General features: G+C 38.2%; 1 protein-coding gene across 3 annotated transcripts in view; it reads left to right on the forward strand.

Annotated features, from left to right (window-relative positions):
* Pbld (phenazine biosynthesis like protein domain containing) overlaps positions 1-20,601 on the forward strand; it is a 56,022-nt gene that overhangs the window by 23,444 nt on the left and 11,977 nt on the right. For 2 of the 3 annotated variants that reach the window (XM_048810041.1, XM_048810050.1), the window contains 3 exons: positions 8,210-8,348; positions 19,336-19,435; positions 20,224-20,322. In XM_048810041.1, the coding sequence (XP_048665998.1) occupies positions 8,265-8,348; positions 19,336-19,435; positions 20,224-20,322 (283 nt within the window). In that variant the 5' untranslated portion in view covers positions 8,210-8,264. Of the gene's footprint in view, positions 1-6,383; positions 6,400-8,209; positions 8,349-19,335; positions 19,436-20,223; positions 20,323-20,601 lie in introns of those variants that run through there. The other variant, XM_015500580.2, reaches the window with a different exon arrangement.

A 20,601-nucleotide genomic window follows, 5' to 3' on the forward strand; every position in this document is an offset into this window, starting at 1 on the left:
ACATGCACTCTACCTAACATGCCCATTTCCACTTCTGATGAACAGTTTTTTTTTTTTTTTTTTTCTTTATGGTACTGGAAATTGAACTCAGGTCCCTGTTGTGGGAGCAAGCACTTTCCCAACTGAGATATATCCCCAGCCCAGATGAGCACTTATTTTTTTGTATGTTTGTGGATCCAATTTAATATCACCTGTTAAAGAAGGCCATTATTTTGGACTTGCACGAGACCCCAATAGGTCCAATTAAAAATCAAATTGGATGGCCCATACTGTAGTGCCAGTGTCACAAAGTTGTTATCTGATGGTCCCAGAAATTAGGAGAATGAAAGCCAGATTTTCCAAACAGACCAATCTATGCAACAGTGAAATTTCCTCTGCTTTAATCCTTATACCCTTTAATTCTTACAAAAAGTAACCTGAAGTTTTCTGATGTTAACCAATCAGTTGTTTTGTACTTTTCTTTCTCCCTGTCCCTACCTTAGAAGGAAAGTAACTTTGAAATGACCCATGCACTTTTTGTCTTTGTTTTTGCTTTTTTCAGGCCTTTTCTGTCTGTAAATCCAATCTCTAAAAATACAACAATAACCAGAATCAAAACAACATTTTCTACTCAGTCCATTGGAATGCTTACTCTATTTTATGGAATGAAATGTTATCCAATTCTAGAATCGTAAAATAAAGTCAATTAAGATCTTTAAATAAATTGTTTTAATTTTGTTCTTTGATACCCTGCATCTCTGGAGCTCCCTCTGACCATCTCCTGGGCAGATTTATTGTTCTCTCATTGTGTTCCTGAGTATTTTATCTCTATATTTTTTTCTCATATATTATAATTTTTATGTTGGCCCACCCCACTGGCTGTGATTAATTTGAGAGAGCAATAGGATTTATTTATCATTTTATTCCCCAAATCTAACATGTACTGGCATTTAGCAAATATGCAGTAATTTTTGAAAATGAAATCATTAATGTGACTTCTACCTTAAGCATAATCTGTCACCATAGAGTACAAACAAGGACATTAATTGACTAATGATTTGGCTGAGCGTACAAATTAAAATTAATATATTTTAGAAAAATATTTTTATACTTTTATGGTGTTGGAAATTTCATGCTCTTTCTCTAGTGTTTCTCCAAGTACAGCATCAGTGTTACCTGGGAGCTTGTTAGAAATGTAAATTCTTGAACCCCACCTGAAGACTACAACTTATAAGTACCGCGCGCTAACCGATTGCGCCACTGGAGCTCCGTACCTGAAGACTACAAAATCAGAAGTTCTGGGCATAGAGTTCAGCAATCTGGTTCTGATGCATGCCAAAGTGTGGTTCTGGAGCCAAATAAAAATACTTAGAACCTTACACTTGGTCACCAACTCCTTTCATTTAATCATATAAAAATCTTTTTCATTTTTTATACACAAGACAATACAGTTTTCTAATTTTTTTTGTACCAGGTCCCTTGGTTCTTTTTGTTGTTGTTTTAGTGCATTTCAGTTGTAGAACAATAGATTTCATCATGGCATATTTGTATATGCAAATAATATACATTGATCATCCACATGCCCTTAGTATTCTTGAGTATCTTTTTTTGGTGGGGAGAGGTACTAAGGATTGAACTCAGGGGCACTCAACCCCTGAGCCACATCCCCAGCCCTGTTGTATTTTATTTAGAGATAGGGTCTCACTGAATTGCTTAGCACCTCGCTTTTTGTGAGGCTGGTTTTGAACTCGAGATCCTTCTGCCTCAGCCTCCCGAGCTACTGGGATTACAGGCACGCACTACCACACCCCGCTCAATTCTCTGTATTCTTAATTTCTGTTCTCTCTCTATTCTTTCCACCCTTTATTTTTTTTTAAAAAAATATTTTAGTTGTAGATGGACACAATACCTTTATTTCGTTTATTTATGTTTATGTGGTGCTGAGGATTGAACCCAGTGCCTCATACATGCGAGGCAAGCGGTCTATCAGTGAGCCACAACCCCAACCCCTCTTGCCACCCTTTCTTTACTAAGCTTAGGAGAAAGGAAAGATTTAAACTGAAAGAGTACATGGCAGCTGGGAAGCAAAGAGAGACAGGAAGGGACCAAGTTCCCAATATCCCCTTCAAGGGCATAATCCTAATCACCTAACCCATCACTTCCCAATAGCACCACATGCTAAGGCACCACTAAGCCTTTAACACATGAGTCATTGGGGGACATTTATCCAAACCATATTGTGCAGTGATAATTCAAAATTTCCATGGACTAAGATTTTAGTTCCTTAAGTGAGGGTTTTTCCTGTTTTGACCTTGAATATATAAGGCATAAGATGTGGTTAAGAACATAGTCTCTGGACTTAGACTATTTGAGTTCAAATTTAGGCATTGTCTCTAGGTGTGACCTTGGGCAACTTTTCTGAGCCCTAGTTATTCATCCATTTATCTCATGGCAGTTCTATGAAGATTAAATGCTCTTAGAATCATACATAGCACATAATAAGTATTATGATTACTATTGTTCTTGGAGATTTATGCAGCAATTAGAATTGTGCTGGGCTGCAAGTAAGAAAATTCTGGACTATATTAGTTGCCTATTGCTGCTGTGACAAATGATCACATAAACAGTGGCTTAACATAAAGTTTTTATGTTACAGTTCTGGAGGTATGTTATATATTTGTTTTCATCCATGGCTGCTGCTCATAACTCCCATAGCTCTTGTTATTTCCTAAATGACTAGAAAACTAAGGTTTAAGTATTTGGCCTTTTATCTTTGGTTCCTTAAGCAGCTTTGAAACAGCTTTAGAATGATAAAGATAAGATAAAAGATACCTTTTGTTATAGCATTGGGGCCCTTTGTGCAAAATTCTGTTTCTGATCTTCTCGTGTCCTCCTTTACCTGCTCCTTTTTCTTCTTAAACAGGTCATAGAAACTAGAATTTCTCTTTCCTGTGGTGAGTCATCAAAAGGAAAAATATAATTTTCCCCTGCCTTTCTGTCTTGGAACTAGACATAAAGAAATTCTCTGATTTACCTTGTTGGGTAGTAGGTCTATGCTTTCCATCTCAGAAGTGGTCCTAACCAATACTGGAATGAAGGAATGTGACATATAGAGTCCATGAAGGCTCTCAACAGACAGAACTTGTAGGTTTTCCCCACTCCATTGAATCAGCATTAAATTATGTCCTTTTGTCCAATCACAGTTCTACATGTTTACTCATGTTCCAACCATGCTCATGCAATAATTGAAAACCTAAAATGATAGTGTTCAGGGAGCTTCTTTCTTTCATACAGAACAGATATGGAAGAAGCTCTAGGCCCTTTCTCCTGTATTGCATCCTGTACATCTCTTCATTGCTATTCTTTAAAATATCCCTTTGATAAACCAGTAAAATGTAAGTGTAGTGTTTCCCTGAGTACTGTGAGCTGCTTTAGTACATTAATTAAACTAAAGGAGGGGTTTGTAGGAACCCTAGTTGGTAGCTGGTTGGTCAAAATTTCCAGAGGAATGGACTTGTGACTGGAGTCTAAAGTGGGGGGAATCTGGTGGGTCTGGGGTCTCAACCTGTGGGCTGATGCTACTTTTGGGTAGATATTGTCAAAATTCAATTAAGTTAGAGGACATCTAGTTTGTGTCCAGTACAGATTTGTTGCTTGCTTGCTAGTCGAGAGGCATTCCCATACATTTTGGGATCAAGGAGGTGGTCTGTGTTGTGGGTATGTCATAGGAAAGACTAAATTGGAGTTTTGTTTGTGTGTGTGCGTGTGTGTGTGTTTTCCCTCTATATTGAAAGGGGAAGTAAGAAGGATCTCAAACTCAAAGAGTTGGCAAGGCTGCTGATATGGATGAAATTGTGTCCCCTGTACCCCCCCCCAAAAAAAAAAAATTCATGTGTTGATGCTTTACCCAGAGTGTTATGATATTTGTAGATGGGATTCTTTGGAAGGGTATTGGGATTAGATGAGGTTATGAGTGTAGGGTCCTTATAATAGAATTAGTGCCCTACTAAGAACTTGCTCCTTGTCCCTGCCCTATGACCATGTGAGTACACAGCAATATAGCAAGAAGATGGTTCTCTACAAGCCAGTAACAGAGCCCTCCACAGGAACTGAATTGGTCAGCGCCTTGATCTTAGAATTCCCAGCCTCCGAACTATGAGAAAATAAATTCCTGTTGTTTAAACCACTGAGTCTATGGTTATAGCATTCTGAGCTGATTAGTAAAAATTTTTTTTTCTTCTGGAGCACTGAGAGAGAATTTTTTGTTGTTATTGTTCACAGTACTGGGGATTGAAACCAAGGTGCTCTACCACTAAGCACCACCTCCAGCTCTGTTTAAATTTTGAAACAAGTTCTCAGTAAGTTGCTGTGGCTGGCCTCAGACATACTATCCTCCTGCCTTAGCTTCCCAAATAGCTGGTATTACAGGTAGGCACCACCATACCCAATAAGAATTTGTTTCCTTCCAAAACATTTCTAACTCCTAAAGGCCACTCATATTCTTTAGTTTGTGGCTCCTTCCTTGTGTTAGTCAGCTTTTTTGTCACTGTGACCAAAATACCTGACAAGAATAACTTAGAGGAAGAAAAGTGTTTGGGGGCTCATGGTTTTAGAGGTCTTAGGCCACAATTGGCCAATTCTATTGCTCTGGGCTTGAAGTAAGGCAGAACATCCTGTGAAAAGGTGTTGTGAAGGAAAGCTTCTCAGCTCATGGCTTCTCAGCTCAGCTCATAAGAAGCTGAGAGAGAGCGAGAGGAGCCAGGGACAAGATATATAATCCTTAAGGGCATGCTCCCAGTGACCTGCTTCCTCCAGCCACACACCACCTGTCTATAGTTACCACCCAGTAACCCATACAGATTATTAATTCATCAAATGGAATAGTCCACTGACTAGGCTATAGGTCTCATAATAAATCATTTAACCTCTGAAAATTCTGCATTGTCTATTACAGGCCTTATTGGGGAATACCTCATATCCAAACCATAACATTCCTCTTTTTTTTTTTTTTTTGGTGGTGGTGGTACTAGGGATTGAAACCAGAGATACTCTACCATTGAGCTACATTCTCAACTCTTTTTATTTTAAAATTTGAGACAGCGTTTTGCTAATTGCTAAGCCTGGCCTTGAATTTGAGATCATCCTGTCTCAACTGCTCAAGTAGCCAGGATTATAGGTGTGCCCCACTATACCTTACTCCTTCTTCTATCTTTTTTTTTGGAGGGGGGAGGGGGGAAGGTGGTACCAGGCATTGAACTGTGGGGCACTCAACCACTGAGCCACAACCCCAGCCCTATTTTGTATTTTATTTAAAGACAGTGTCACTGAATTGCTTAGCGCCTCACTATTGCTGAGGCTGGCTTTGAACTCACGATCCTCCTGAGCCGCTGGGATTCCTTCTCTATCTTTAAAGCTAGCAGTAGCATCTTCAAATCTCTTTCTGACTTGGACTTTTATGCCTCTGTCTTCTATCAGCCCACCTTGATAATCTGCCATAATCTTCTCATTTTAAGATCACTTGATAAGCAACTTTAAACCCAGTTACAACTCAGATTCTGGGAATTAAGGTGTGGACATCTTTGGGGACCCCTATTCTGGCTACCACATGGACTAACAATGGTTTGAAACTTCAGGACATTTATTATTTACTAAACAAGAAGCTTGGAGGTGGGAGCTTCTAATGTTTACCTAGCAGGTTAACTATATCATCAAAATCCCATACTCTTTCTTCCTTACCTAGTATCTAGTATTTTAAGTTTTAGTATTTTTCAGCTGAGACCAATGAGGCTGAATTCCAATCAAGTTAAAAACATGTTTTTGACATACCTCTGATTTTCATAATGGTATCAATCCTGTTCAATTTATGAAAACTACTTTTCATTATCAGAACTTTATTTCTGTTCTCTACTGAAATGATCTAAAATAATAAAGGCAATCTATAGTAAAATTAACAAATAATTTCATAAGCAGATCATATTGTACTGTTGATAATGGCGATGCTCCTGAAATGGAAATGTTGTCGGGCAGATGGCACCATGATGAGAAATCCTCGCATTTCTCAGCCAATATATCAAAATTCAGTTTTGATGTATGCTCAGTATACTACTTACTTAAATAATTACTTCAATAAATATTTATTGGGTGTCAGGCATTGTTCTAGGAGCTGAGATTATAAGCCATGAAGAAAAGCAAGAAAAGATCTGACTTCATGTTGTTTACTATCTGGCTAGAATAATCCCAAAATGCAAATGAAAGTCCAAGATATTATTTTTTATTTTTTAAGATATTTATTTATTTTTAGGTGTAGATAGACACAACACGATGCCTTTATTTTTATGTGGTGCTGAGGATCAAACCCGGGTCCTGCCCGTGTGAGGCGAGCACTCTACTGCTGATCCACAATCACAGCCCATTCCAAAGGTATTATTTTTGATCTACCAGATTAGTAATGATAGGACACTCATGTTTTGTCTAAATTGATATGTTTGGGGCCAAACAGGGTCTTATTCATTCTAGGCAAGTGCTCTGGCATTGAGCCAAAGATAAATCTAGCACACACCTGAAGATAAATTTAAGTGTCTATTTGACCCAGATAATTTTTACCTTTAGTAATCTATTATAATTGAAGAATCAGACATACAGACCAAGGTTTGCATTCATCAAGTTTGTTTACCACATCATCTTTAAGTGAAAAATTAGAAACAACTTAAAAATTCACTGAAAGGGAAATGGCTAAATAGCTTATACCCATAAGCCTGCTGTAAATATATTAAAATGATATTTTTAAAGCTGTTGTTGTCGTTGGAAAATACTCATGCTACACTGTTAAGTAGGTTAAAATTTTCTGATTAAAAACTATATATCTAAAACATTAATAATGTTGTTTCTGATTTGTATGATTATAGATCAGTTTTTTATTGTCCAAGATTTTTAGAATGAGCATATTTTTTATAACTAGAAAAAAATGTATTCTTTTAAAAGAAAGTAATCTTCATTGGGAGACTGTAAGTGACACATGTGTCTCGGATATTTCAAGCATTTTATTAAAACATAGCCTGAGGGCTGGGGTTGTGGATCAGTGGTAGAGCACTTGCCTAGCATGCATGAGGTACTGGGTTCGATCCCTGGCACCACATAAAAAAAATAAAATAAAGGTATTGTGTCCATCTACAACTAAACAAACAAACAAAAACATAACCTGAGCTAGTTTGGGCCACTCGAAGAAAGAATATGATTATTCTTCTAAGTTCTATTTGTGATATGAAAAGCTAATACAAATTTGAACAATATTCCACTTAGTCAATATTTTTTTTCTAGTAGCAAGCAGACTTTTATTAAGGATAACGAAGATATCTTATTTGAAAATATTATCTAATGGAAAATAAAATAATCGCAATTATCTTTTAATCATAATTCATTTTGAGTTTTAAATAATTTCATAAATGTGGTGTGTCGAAAATGCTGATTTTTTTCCTTAATTTTATCATTCCTTAAGCATATCATTCACATTGAAAAGTTCCAAAACTTCATTTAAGCTTAAAAAATAATTTAAGAATTAACTTAGAAGTTTTTAAAAAAGATTCTTGGAACTGGTAAGTTTATACTTTCATCAAATTAAAATGAAATTTTGATTTTTGAAATAAAACCAAATTTTCCTGCTTCTTTACATGCCTGATTTTAAACTGATTTTTTTTTAAAAATATCTTTATTTTACATTTATGTGGTGCTGAGGATTGAACCCAGTGCCTAGTGCATGCTAGGTGAGCACTCTACCATTGAGCCACAACCCCAACCCCATAAACTGATTTTTTTCTATATTTTTTTGTTGGTGCATTATTGTTGTACATATTGATGGAATTTGTTGTTACATATTTGCACATGCACACAATATAATTTCCATTTAGCTAAATATTTTTAAACAAATTCAATATAGTAGCTCAAAAACTTAGCAGATCTTTAAATGAAAATATGTTAGAATAATTGCTTGACTTTTTTTTAAGGGTTTTTTTTTTTTTTTGGTAGTTATAGATGGACAGAATGTCTTTATTTTATTTGTTTATTTTTATGTGGTGCTAAGGATTGAACCCAGTGCCTCACACATTCTGGGCAAATGCTTTGCCACTGAGCTACAGCCCCAGCTGAATTGCTTGACTTTTTATCAGGAAACTGTTAGTTGCTTCTATACACCGAGTAAAACATTAACTTTTTGGTTTTTTTTTGCAATAACAAGAAGTAAGGAAAGCTACGGGCAACTCTGAGACCTTGCAAAACAGCTTGCAAGAAAAATGAAGCTCCCGATTTTCGTAGTAGATGCATTCACAGTAAGAGCATTTCGTGGGAATCCTGCTGCTGTTTGCCTCCTAGAAAATGTAAGTACTTGATTTTCAAGTGCAGTACTTGAACTTTATAGATTCCTATAGAACCAATTACTTCTTTAAAAAAAAAGCCAGGTGCGGTAGTACCTGAGGCTGAGGTAGGAGGATCACAAGTTCAAAGCCAGCCTCAACAACTTAGCAAGGCCCTAAGCAACTCAGTGAGACCCTGTCTCAAAATAAAAAAGATTGGGGATGTGGCTCTGTGGTTAAATTCCAGGTACCAAAAAAAAAAAAAAAAAAAAAAAAAAANAGCTTCTGAACCAAGGGCTTGCTGCCTTCCAGTATGATTCTTTCAGACTCAAGCTAATTTGTAACACTGGTCTAGAGCTATTTGCTCAACCAATGTTTATGAAGTGCTTACTCTGCCCTGCTGTTTACTTCTTTGGTTTTTGTGTTCTTTTGACATGATATCAGTGGTATTCATGTTGTCAAGTTTATTATGACCAGATTATGTGACGAGAATGCTTATACCTAGGCTGATTTCAGAGAAGTGAAGATTCATATAAAGAGAATCTAGAGTCAATTTAAAAAGAACTAGCTAGGTACACTGGCACAGCCTGTAATCCCAGCTACTCAGAAGGCTAAGGCAGGAGAATCACATGTTTCAGGCCAACCTGGGCAATTCAGCAAGAATTTGTCTCAAAAAAAGGGAGGTTGGGGGAGTAGGGGGTGACTAGGAATGTAGTTTAGTGGTAGAGCACTTGCCTAGCATGCATGAGGCTCTGGGTTTAATCCCTAGTACTACAAAACAACAACAACAACAAGAATGTGGTCTTCCATTAGCCATCAGGGTTCCATTTAGTTAGCACCAAATGTTGAGGGGAATGAAATTAGAAATTGAATCAGTTTTATGTGATTAAATGTGTCTGATAATAGATTTGTCATAACTAAGACTGAATATTTTTAACCTTACTTATAGCTTAGACATTTAGAAATTCTTTTCAGGACCAAGAAAATGAGACATTTTGTAAGGAATTAAGTAGGTAGAGAGGTAGAAAGAACCAAGCTCTGAATGTACAGAACTTAGCTTACCAAAAGTCTTATTTTTAAAATAACTTTTTGAAGCCAGATATGATGGCACATTCCTGTAATTCCAGCTACTTTGGAGGCTGAGGCAGGAGGATAACAAGTTGGAGGCCAGTTTCAGCAAATTAGTGAGACCCTGTCTCACGATAAAATAAAAAGGGCTGGGGATGTAGCTTTGTGGTAGAGTACCCCTGGGTTCAGTCCCCAGGACTGCCCAAAACAAAAACAAACAAACAAACAAACAAACGAACACAACTTTTGGGTTAGGATAAATGTTAATGGAATAGTTAAATATTCTTGACTTTGTAATTTTGGGGGGTAGTAAGAAACAGATGATCTTAAATAAGTCATATAAATTGGGCAAATTGTGCACTGGGGCTTTTGCAGTGAATCTGTTTGTTACATAAGAAACTATTGATTCCTGGGGCTGAGGCTCAGTAGAGCTCTCGCCTCACATATGTGAGGCTCTGGGTTCGATCCTTAGCACCACATAAAAATAAAACAAATAAAAATAAAGGTATTGTGTCCAACTACAACCGAAAAAAAAAAAAAAGAAAGAAACTATAGATTCCTATCCCTGGACCAACTGCAACAAATTCCTCGGAGGTGAGACCCAAGCAGCTCTGTTTTTCAAAGCTCCCCAAGTGATTCCTGTGTGTAATCAAGTTGAAAAACTGCTGAGGTTTGACTGAAATTGGTCAATATTGTTGATTGAGTCCTTGGAACACTTCTTTCTCCCTCAGTGGAGAAGGAAAATGTGATCAAGTGTCCTTACCTTGCCCTACCTGTGCATTCCTTATGCAGCCTTGCAGCTGAGAAGGTAATAAAGTCAATAGACTTTATCCAGTAACACAAGAGTGCGGGGAGATCAGTGAGAGGATTATTAACCAGATTCCAAATCGTGAACTTTCATTAGGAACAATCTGGAAAACATAACTTCCTGTCAAGGAATTGTGGAATTGACTATAAATGCTTGTCAAGAGTCTTAATATATTTGTCCCATCTTCCCATGGAATATTATTGAAGAATTCTGAATATAGTTTTGAGTGATTTATATATTTAGTTTTTACCAGATAATAAAAATTGGCATTATTCCCCAAATTACTCCTTTTATCTTCAGAACTCTTATAAACATCAGATCTAAAGGACCTATTTCTATCTATCCATTAAAATATATTTGTATGTTATTTATATATTTGGAAAAACTATCAATAAAAATTTAAGTGACGTTCTTAACAGTTCAGTAAAAATGAAAGGAGGAAAAAGATAGGAAGTCCATGACTCAGGGAAGCTCTCAATCTTCTAATTATTCACTTCTTTTTGGCCTTGGACCTATAAGACTAGCTAATTTGATTGACTGTCAGGGTCACCTGAATATGTATCTAAAGATTATTTTGTTAAGCTTCTTAATCATGTTTTTTCACTCTTCATTGGACATCAGAACCTTGTCTTCCTGGAGGCTGACATAGCATTTTCTAATTCACAATCAATAAAAATTATAATAAAAGTGACAAACATGATCCTTGAATTCTGGATATGGTGCATACCCAAAACACTTAGAGAAAATGCAAGTGAACACAGGAAAATATCAAAGATAAATAAATGCTAAACCTTATAATATAGATTACAATTCCAAAGGCAGTCAGCTTACCTTAATGCATTCTACAAATATTTATCAATATCTACCACAAGCCACTCTGGGCTAGGGGTCAGGGTTATAAAGATTAACAAGTCGATCAGATCTGTAAGTACACAAAGTCTAATGATAGAAATAGATATGGATATCTCATCCTTATTCAGTAATCACCACAGAGGCTAAAAGACCTAAAGGTAGCAAGTATAGTAGGGACTTGGAGGATTGAACAATGTTGGGTTTTATGGAGGACAGAAATACTTGAGAATTTAAGTGCAGGGCTTCAATAGAATTTTTGTTGTGTTTTGTACAGTTATATTTTAACTTATTTAAAATTTGACCAACAATCTTTTATCAAGTATTCAAAAACGAGGGATTGAATCCAGGGGCACTCTAACTCTGAGCTACATCTCTATTCCTTTAAAATTTTAAAAAATTTTCAGATCGTCTCATAAAGTTGCCAAGGCTGACCTCAAACTTGTGATGCTTCTACCTTAGCATCATAAATCACTAGCATTATAGGTGTGCATCACCATGCCCAACGAAGGTAAAAAAATTTTGAGAAATGAAGTTCCAAGGGTTTCTATAATATTCTAAAGGTTTTTCGTTTTCAAGATAACTCCATTTTAAAAATTTCACAAGGATATTCTTTCACTTTAAGATTGTACAATAGGTGAAAACACAGAGATCAAGAGCTAAGTGGAAAAAGGAAGAGATATTTGAAAAAAAAATAACACTTTAAAAAGTTGATGGCGTTCTCAAATACCTTACAGTGTTTGACAATAAGGGCCAAATGGAAAATATATATAGAAATAATGTAATAATAAGGTGGATACATTATATGACAACTATGTAAAAAATTACTGAGACCCACGACTAATACCAGAATTTAGTCCGGTAGTGATAATGAGTGGTATTTTGTTTATTTTTGGGTAAATCAGCTGTAATATTTAGTGAAAATAACATATCAACCGGGAGAGGGAATCTATATTGAGTCTCCCTCATATTCTAACAAAGTCTCAGGGTTTTTTGTTTTGTTTTGTGGTTGTTGTTGATGATGGTGGTGGTGGTGTGTGGGTGGGTTAGAACAGGGTTTCTCAACAATAACACTATTCACATTTTGAATGGTTCTTTTTTTTGTATGGGGTAGTTATTGCATTGTAAGGTTTTTAGCAGTATCCTTGGTCTGAAGGATACAGTATGAAGTATCCTTCACAGAAGATGAGAGTAGTACCTCCCCAGTTAGGACAATCAAAACTGTCTCCATACATAGCCAATAGTTCCTTAGGGCAAAATTGTTCCCAGTTGAAAACTGATTGTTTCAGAGGATACCTATTCTTAAAAAAAAAAAAAAAAAGAATATACATTTTTTTTTTTTAGTTGTTGATAGACCTTTGTTTTATTCATTCATCTATATGCAGTGCTGAGAATCGAACCCAGTGCCTCACACATGGCAGGCAAGTGCACTACCACCAAGCCACAGCCCCAGTTCCCTCAGAGGATACCTATTGTAAGAGGGGTTTATTCTTGAGTTTTCCTGTTAAAATTATTTAAGAAAAGAAACTGTGTTGTGTGTCCAATGTATTTACTCCAATTCAGCTGACATTTATTGGGTGTCTACCATGCTCTGGGTACCATGTGAGGACCAAATATAGAATTCATATATATGCACTATTTTCCTCATCAACACTAACAATAATTTTCAGTAATAGCAAGGAAGAGTTTTATTTATTTATTTATTTATTTTTAGTTCTGGGATTAAACCCAAGGCCATGAACATGCTAGGCAAGTGCTATACCATTTATCTACACTCCCAGCCCTGCAAGCAGGATTGGCTTCACATTTTTACAAAGGAATGCTTAGTTTTAGTTCCTCAACTGCTTGCTGCTCCAAGTTCCCTGGTGAAATTAAGAGAAAACCAAAAACGTGTTTACAGCTTGGTGGGGTTGTATAGTTAAGAGAAATCAGACATTCAGCAATACTGTGTTTAATCCATGCTTTAACTCATGTGGAGAAGCTTATGATGCAGTGGCCATTTCCAGACTTGGTGCCCTTCCTTAGAGAAAGGATCATTGGCTAGGTGTGACCACAGTGGTCAGAGGCCCCTGGGGTTTCTAGAGTGTTCCCACCTTATATCTCATTAGTATGCCCAGAGAAGAGATGAAGAGCTCAGAGAAGGTTCTTCTAGGGAGACTGAGGTCACTGAAGGGTTTTTCTTTGCTTCGTATTTGAGGGAAGAGCATAATGCAAAGGATGAAATGTTTATGTGGGAATTTCTGCTTCCCATGTATCTTCTCTGACCTCTGGAATATAATCCTCTGTGTTGGAGCAGTGACTTCAGGCAAATTCAGTCAGATATTATGTTGTTTTTTTCATGTATCTCACTTTACCTCACTACCACTCTGGAGTAGGTCTTATTTTGTCCCCATTTTACACATCAAGGAACAGAGGCAGAGGAAGGTTAATAATTTGCAGGGTGTCACACTTCTAAGTAGCTGACTTAGAATCCCACCCCAGGTCTGCTTGACTGCAGAACCTGCGCTCTTAATTACCACTCTCAGCACCCGGTGGTTCTAGGAGGTGACCTATGTCTCTCTTGTGATTCATTTAATGCTTGTCTTCCTTACTAGACTGCAAATCCTATGAGACCTTAATCCATTTTGACTAGTTCCAACATATTCTGCCTATCCCACGGTAAGTGTGGGTATCTGTAGAATGAATGTGAAAATATTACAATCAGCTAATTAAGGCAAAACCTTGTTCTAAGAGTTCTTGTTGACTAACAATTACTGATTTTATGTTCTCACTGGTTAGGGTGGAGTGGATGGGATACAAAAGGTGATATGAGCTTTGGGTTCTGTGATGGAGCTGGAGAGAGTAGGCATATGTAAGAAGTATCAGGAACAATTGAAGGCAGCCCACGATTCGAATCCTGCATTGTATGGACACGACTTCACTATAGGAAATCTGAAAGTAATCTCCTGTTTTTTTCTGTGTGGTTTTAGAACTGTCTACATCAAGGTGCTTTCATTTGCTGGGATCTATTTAGCATAGTGCAGGGGCAAAGAGAGGTAGGGCTGTCATATTTAGGTTGCCATATTTCTAAACTGCCACAAGATGGGAGTATTTTAAAGCTTATTCTGGTTTTCTGATCATTAATCTTGTGGGTCATAAGATGGCAGAACCTCAATGTCCTGAGGAAGTGGACACTGGAACTCAGAAAAGCAAACATCACTCTTTTTTTGCTCTTGGAAATTTGATTCATGTGAGAATGCCAAAGGGAAATGAATCCTAAAGCAAGAGTATAGCTCTCAGTTTGTCATTTGGGGGAGGGGGTCAGGACTGGGGAATTAAACCCAGGGTCTTATGCATGCTAAGCTATATCTCCAGCCCAGGTTTGTAACTATTACAGGCAGCATTTAAAATGAAGTCTGAGTATTAAAATGGAAAATATTGCTGGTAAAAAAAAATTCAATTTTTTTGGGGGGTGTTATGGGGATAGAACCCAAGGCCTTATGCATGCTAAGTATGTGCTCTACCACTAAACTGTACCCACAGCTCCAAAATTCAGTATTTAGATGAATACACTGTTTGTTTCTAAGCCTCCCATAGTTGAAGCCTCCTCGTGATTCAACATTATTTTGACCTTTTGTTCCAGTGTAGCAATCCAGTGAAAGTTCAGTTGTTTGTGGTACATATTGAAGGCTGCCATTTTCAAACTTTTTATATTATCTCCAGTTGCTCAGGCAAATAGCAGGTGTATTTTAAAGTGTCCTGGTACAGAAATTAGTTACAGAAATTCAAATTGCAATCAGTGCAATATGGTAAGGTAGAGAGAATTACAGAGTTGATGGGCAGTGAAATGAGTGTCCTAGGTAGTATGTAAAACAAGTCCATTTGCACACAAGTTTATTATGAATAGATGGTGACCTTGGCTACAATTTGGGATGCTTTAATGCTTTTCAAGACTGTTGTCCTAAAGATCACAGGAAGCTATAGGCAAAGAAAGGAAGAATAAGGAGAGAAAATTTCGCTAGATTAAATAGAAAGAACTGGAAGGCATGCCAGGTTTCTGTAGCCCTGGAGGTAAATCCAGGAAAATCAGCTAAAGGTTGGCTTTTTTTTTTAGATTTGAGATTTTAAAAAAATTAATAGTACCATGTGCTTTTTACAATGCCAAAGGGATACCTCTGATAGAGATGGGATCCCCTACAGCAACTTTCAGGTTCTTGGTAAAACACATGCATTTTCTTGATTTTATTTAAAAAATAGTGAAACTTACAGAGCAACTGCCTACACATCCACCTGTCCTTGGTCTTCATTGTCCTTGCAGTTTCATGGCCATATTTAACATTATTTCAGGGGCTGCCTCATTTGGTATGAGAGAAAAGCAGTCACAGCTAACAAAGGGAGGAAGTGACAAAGATTTTAGGCTTAATTCTGCAAAAGATACTAGAAATCAGAACCAAGCTCTTGTAATTGACTGCAAGTCTTGCTAAAAGTATCTGGAAGGGTAAGTCATGTGTGTCTCCTGGAACAACTTGTGGGAAGGGTGAACCCTGCCCCTGCCCAGGAGGGATCCCACCTTCGCCACCTGTTTCTTATTCCTTAGTCTTGACAGAACCTCCTAGAGAGTCAGTTGGCTTTGTAAGGACCTTGCCACAGAGATGGTCAACTCTGCTCCCCACCACTGTGGTACTGGGGATTGAAACTAGGGATGCTCTACCACTTTTTAAAATTTTGAGACAGGGTCTTGCTAAATTGCCTAGGCTGGCCTTGTACTTGCAATCCTCCTGCATCAGCCTCCAGAGTGGCTGGGATTACACCACACTCAGCTCTGGTCAACACTTCTTCTAGAGGCAAAGTAGTTGCCAGTGTATAGAAGCTAGGGCAGCAGTGGTTTTTCTTTATCTCCCCTTCAGTCACCATTGTGGCCTGTGATTGTAGACTCTGAACTACAGGACCTAAACAGTTCCCAGTTTTCATCAGGTGTGTCGTATGCATGGGCAGGTGGGTCAGCTTCCACAGAGAACATCCAATATACCAGTGGAAAGTATCTGAGTTAAATTCTTAGCATCATTGCCTTGGTGACTTAAACAGCAGCTCCACCCGCTCTCTACTCAGGTGGGACTTCTCGCTCAAGCCTACAGGTATGACAGTGCTCATTCTACTTCATTAAAACTATCCAATTTCTTCCTAACTTTGGCGCACAGAATTCTAGAGTGTCAAAGATGTTGTATCTTTTTTTGGGGGGGAGGTACTGGGGATTGAATTCAGGGGAACTTGACCACTGAGCCATATCCCCAGCCCTATTTTGTATTTTATTTAAAGATAGGGTTTCACTGAGTTGCTTAGAGCTTAGCTTTTTGCTGAGGCTGGGTTTTGAACTTGTGATCCTCCTGCCTCAGCCTTCTGAGCCACTGGGATTACAGGTGTGTGCCACTGCACCTGACTCAAAGGTGTTGTATGTTAATCTCTGATTTAATAAGAGAACACAAGTGAAGTCATGACTTGACCAAACTCTTTGCCCACATTTGCTGCAGTCTGGCTGGGCACAATCAGGAGCCACTTGTCAAAAGAAACTAACTTTATTTTTAGAACCACACACGCCAAACAAAACAGCCTCTCAGGAAAAATCCTCAGAGCCTCAACTGCCACCACCGGCTTTCCACAAGCCTCTCCCTCCCCCCACAAGCTTCTCTCCACCTCCCACAATCCTCCTGCTCTTGAGGCCGATTGGCTGGGTCACGTGGGCAGAGCCAAAAAAGTCCCCCAATGAGCAGCTCCGTGGTCTGAAAGGGCAGGGAAACAGCCCAATGAGCATCACCGCAGAGGAGCCAATCAGCTAGATGTTGCTGGGGCCGAGGAGCCAATCAGCTAGATGTTGCTGGGGCTGCTGTGAGCCAATCATCAGCCGGCAGCTGGAAGTTTGCTGGCAGCTGGAAGTTTGCTGGGGCCCCTTCGGCTGTGGCTCTCAACACACATTTTCCTTCTAAATCTGCCTTATTAGAGGTGCACCACAAGACCTCATCTTTAAAGTCCTAGGGTATTTATTGTCAAAATCTACATATCTCAGGGCTGGAGGCATAGAGCTCAGTGTTAGAGTACGTATTTAGTATGTTCAAGGCTCTGGATTCAATCCCCAGCATCAAATGAAACCCCAAGATAAACAAAACCCCAAAACCCCCTACATACCTCAGTTACATACTCTTTGGTATTACTTACTTGTTGCACCTCCACACCCAGCATAAGTATGAGTTTCTTAAGCCATTTCTTTTTCTGTAGGACTACACTGACTTAAGTGCTATTACCTACACTAACTTAAGTGCTATTACCCCCATTTTATTTATTTTATTACCCCCAGGTGTGGAAACTGAGGCTCTGTATGATTAAATAGATTGTCCATTCTTACCCTACTACAAAGTCTGATCCAGGTTATACATACAGTTTTGTCTGTTTCCAAAGCCCACATTTTTATGATTTTAAGTTTATTTTGAAAAATTAAAAACCTACAGAAAAGTTTTAAGAATGGTACTATGGGGTCAGGGGCTGTAGTTCAGTGGCAGAGCACTTGCCTAGCATTTGTGAGGCACTGGGTTCGATCCTTAGCACCATATAAAAATAAACAAAATAAAGGCATGCAGTCCGTGTACAACTACAAAAAAACTTTTTTAAAAAGAATATGAATATAAATAACCATATGTCATTGCTCTCAATTCACTAATTTTTTCCATTTGCAAAGCCTACATTTTTCTTTTTTTTCCCCCTTTGTCAAATAGGTTTCACTGTGTTGCTCAGGATGGCCTCCAACTCCTGCACTCAAGGGATCCTCCTACCTCACTCTCTGGAGTGGGAGGCTCATATTACCATGCTGGCTCAAAATCCACATTTTTTTTTTTTTTTTTGGCTGTACTGGAGATTGAACTCAGCACCTTGTACATGCTAGGTGAACTCTCTCTAGGTTAACATTTTGAAGCAGGTTCTTACTAAGTTGCCCAGGCTGGCCTTGAATTTGTGATTCCCTTGAGTAGCTGGGATTATAGGCATGTGCCACAATGCCTGGCTTTAAGCCCACATTCTAGCACTGAGCTATATCCCCAGCCTTTTTGAGACTTAAGCCCATATTCTAAATCACTGTACCATTTATTAGTCATATCACAATCTTACACACATACACAATCCACATGTTTTTAATTTCAGCTGTAAGAGTATAAAAATATCTGTCCTGAGGGCTTCAAATGTGTTAGTTTTCTGTTGCTGAGACCAAATATCCAAGATAAAACAACTCTGAAGTAGTAAAGTTTTATTTTGGCTTATAGTTTCAGAGGTTTCAGTTCATAGTTGCTTGTCCTGAAGCAGAATAGCACATCAAGGCTGGAGTGCATGGTGAAAGAAGATTGCTCACCTCATAGTAACTGGGAAGCAGAGAAAGAGAGGGGTGGGAGAGAGATGCTGGGGTCTCATAGCCCCTTCAAGGGCCTGCCCCCAATGAGCTAACTTCCTTCCAGTAGGCCCCACCTCTTAAATGTCCCCATAGCACATTGGACTGATGAGTAGGCCTTTAGCATGTGGGTTGGGGAACATTTAAGATTCAAACCATAAGCATTAATGAAATGCAGTGAAATAATGGGTTTATTCTTTCAGCAAATATTTATTGAGATCCTACTATCCTGGGTTGAGTACCAGGCATTGTCTTGGGCCCAGACAGAGCAAGGTAGCACAGTCCATACCCTTAAAGAGTTTAGAGTGGGGTGGGTAAGGGCAGACAATAAAGAACTCTCCAGCTACAGGAAATCTGAACACCAAGGATGAAATTTTTGAACAGAGTGGTACTGGGAAGAACTAGAAAGGCTTCTTGGAGGAGGTAACCTCTAGCCTGAGGCCCTTCCCATAAGAGGGAGTAACCCATGAAAAAAAGGGGGAGGAGTGGTTTAACCTGGCAAGAGTAGCTACTGAACATTTCAGTATCCAACTTAGCATGGAAGATTGAGGAATTTCCTTTTGTGGAAATTGGTTTTAGAAGAGAGCACATGAATTCAGAATAGATATTAATCTGATAAAAGATAGACCAGGCCAGTTGAGTTTTCAGTCTGTTTTAGCTTTGCACATTTATAATTTTTCTTCACAGGACACTGCAAGTATCAATTTCTAGAAAATAATTTTTGTAAAAGTGTCTTGAATTCCTTGGCATGTAACTTGAATTTCCTTTTAAGTGTATATATTTTAATATTAATAAATTGTTATGTTAGCTAATGGTAGTTGCTATCCAAAGAAGTCTGATCTGTTTCTGGAGTCTCAATAACATTTTTGTTTCTAATTAAGAAATTGGATGAAGACTTGCATCAAAAAATTGCCCAGGAGATGAACCTCTCTGAAACTGCTTTTATCCAAAAACTGAACCCGACAGACAACTTCACACAAAGTAAATATGCATTTTTTTCTTACCCTCTTGAATGGCACCAGAAGTTACTTTTTGGGAGGGAATGATTTTATGTAAGGGAAATTCTCATTTATTATTTGTATGCAGATGGTAGATCTAGAAGATTCTGATTTGCTTTTGGTTATCTCGGGTAAAGGGTATGCTATGGCTTAAATGTGTCACCCCCAGATGAGTTAGCTCATTGGGGGCAGGCCCTTGAAGGAGCTATGAGACCCCAGCATCTCCAATAATTCATGTATTAGAAATTGAATTCCCAATGCAAATGTTGAGGGTAGGGACTAATGAGAGGTGATGGATTAATGTCTTATTGTGGGAGTGGGTTCATTGTCTCAAGAATGGACTTCTTATAGAGGTAAGTTTGGTCCCATGTTGCTCAAGTGCTCATGCATATGAGTTTTCTTGCATGTCTGCCTTCAGCTGTGCAATGATGCAGCAAAAAGGCCCTTATCAGACGTAGGCCCCGTGACCTTGCACTTCCCAGCCTCCTCAACTATAAGAATTAAATTTATCTTCTTTATAAATTACCCAACATATGGCATTCCATTGTAGCAATACAAAATGGACTAGGAGGGTGTTTGGTGAACCTGAATGTTTCAGCTCCAGACCTAGAGCCAGGGGCCCTGGGATGCTGGTCTAGCTTGCACTCACCCTTTCACGAGTTTTGGTATTAATCATGCTAGTGACATATTTAGGAAAGAAGAAAATGAAAAGTTTGCAATCTTCTCTTAGAGGAATGACCTTGTCTCTGTTTGACTTTTCCTCCTCTGAAGGTTCCTGCTTTGGACTAAGGTGGTTCACACCAGCGAGTGAGGTCCCGCTCTGTGGTCACGCCACCCTGGCATCTTCGGCTGTGCTGTTTTACAAAATAAGTAATGTGAATTTCTTTAATGAACCTATCACTTAGCTATAGCAAATATATATTTTTAAAAATTCTCATCCACTCTTTCTAGTGGACCAAAGTGAGTGGTATAAAGGTATTGCAGTTTATTTCATACAATGGTGCAGAAAAAAAAAAAGAAAAGAAAAAACAAGCAACCTTTAATCACACTTTAGCCTTTATGAGTATGCAGTGGGCATCCTTGGGTTTTCCCTGGAAAGCCATTTTATTATAAATAGATCTCTGTTTTTTTTTTTTTTTTTTTTTTTAA

The sequence above is a fragment of the Marmota marmota genome, unplaced genomic scaffold, assembly GCF_001458135.2.
Source record: "Marmota marmota marmota unplaced genomic scaffold, marMar, whole genome shotgun sequence".
Taxonomy (NCBI): Eukaryota; Metazoa; Chordata; class Mammalia; order Rodentia; family Sciuridae; genus Marmota; species Marmota marmota.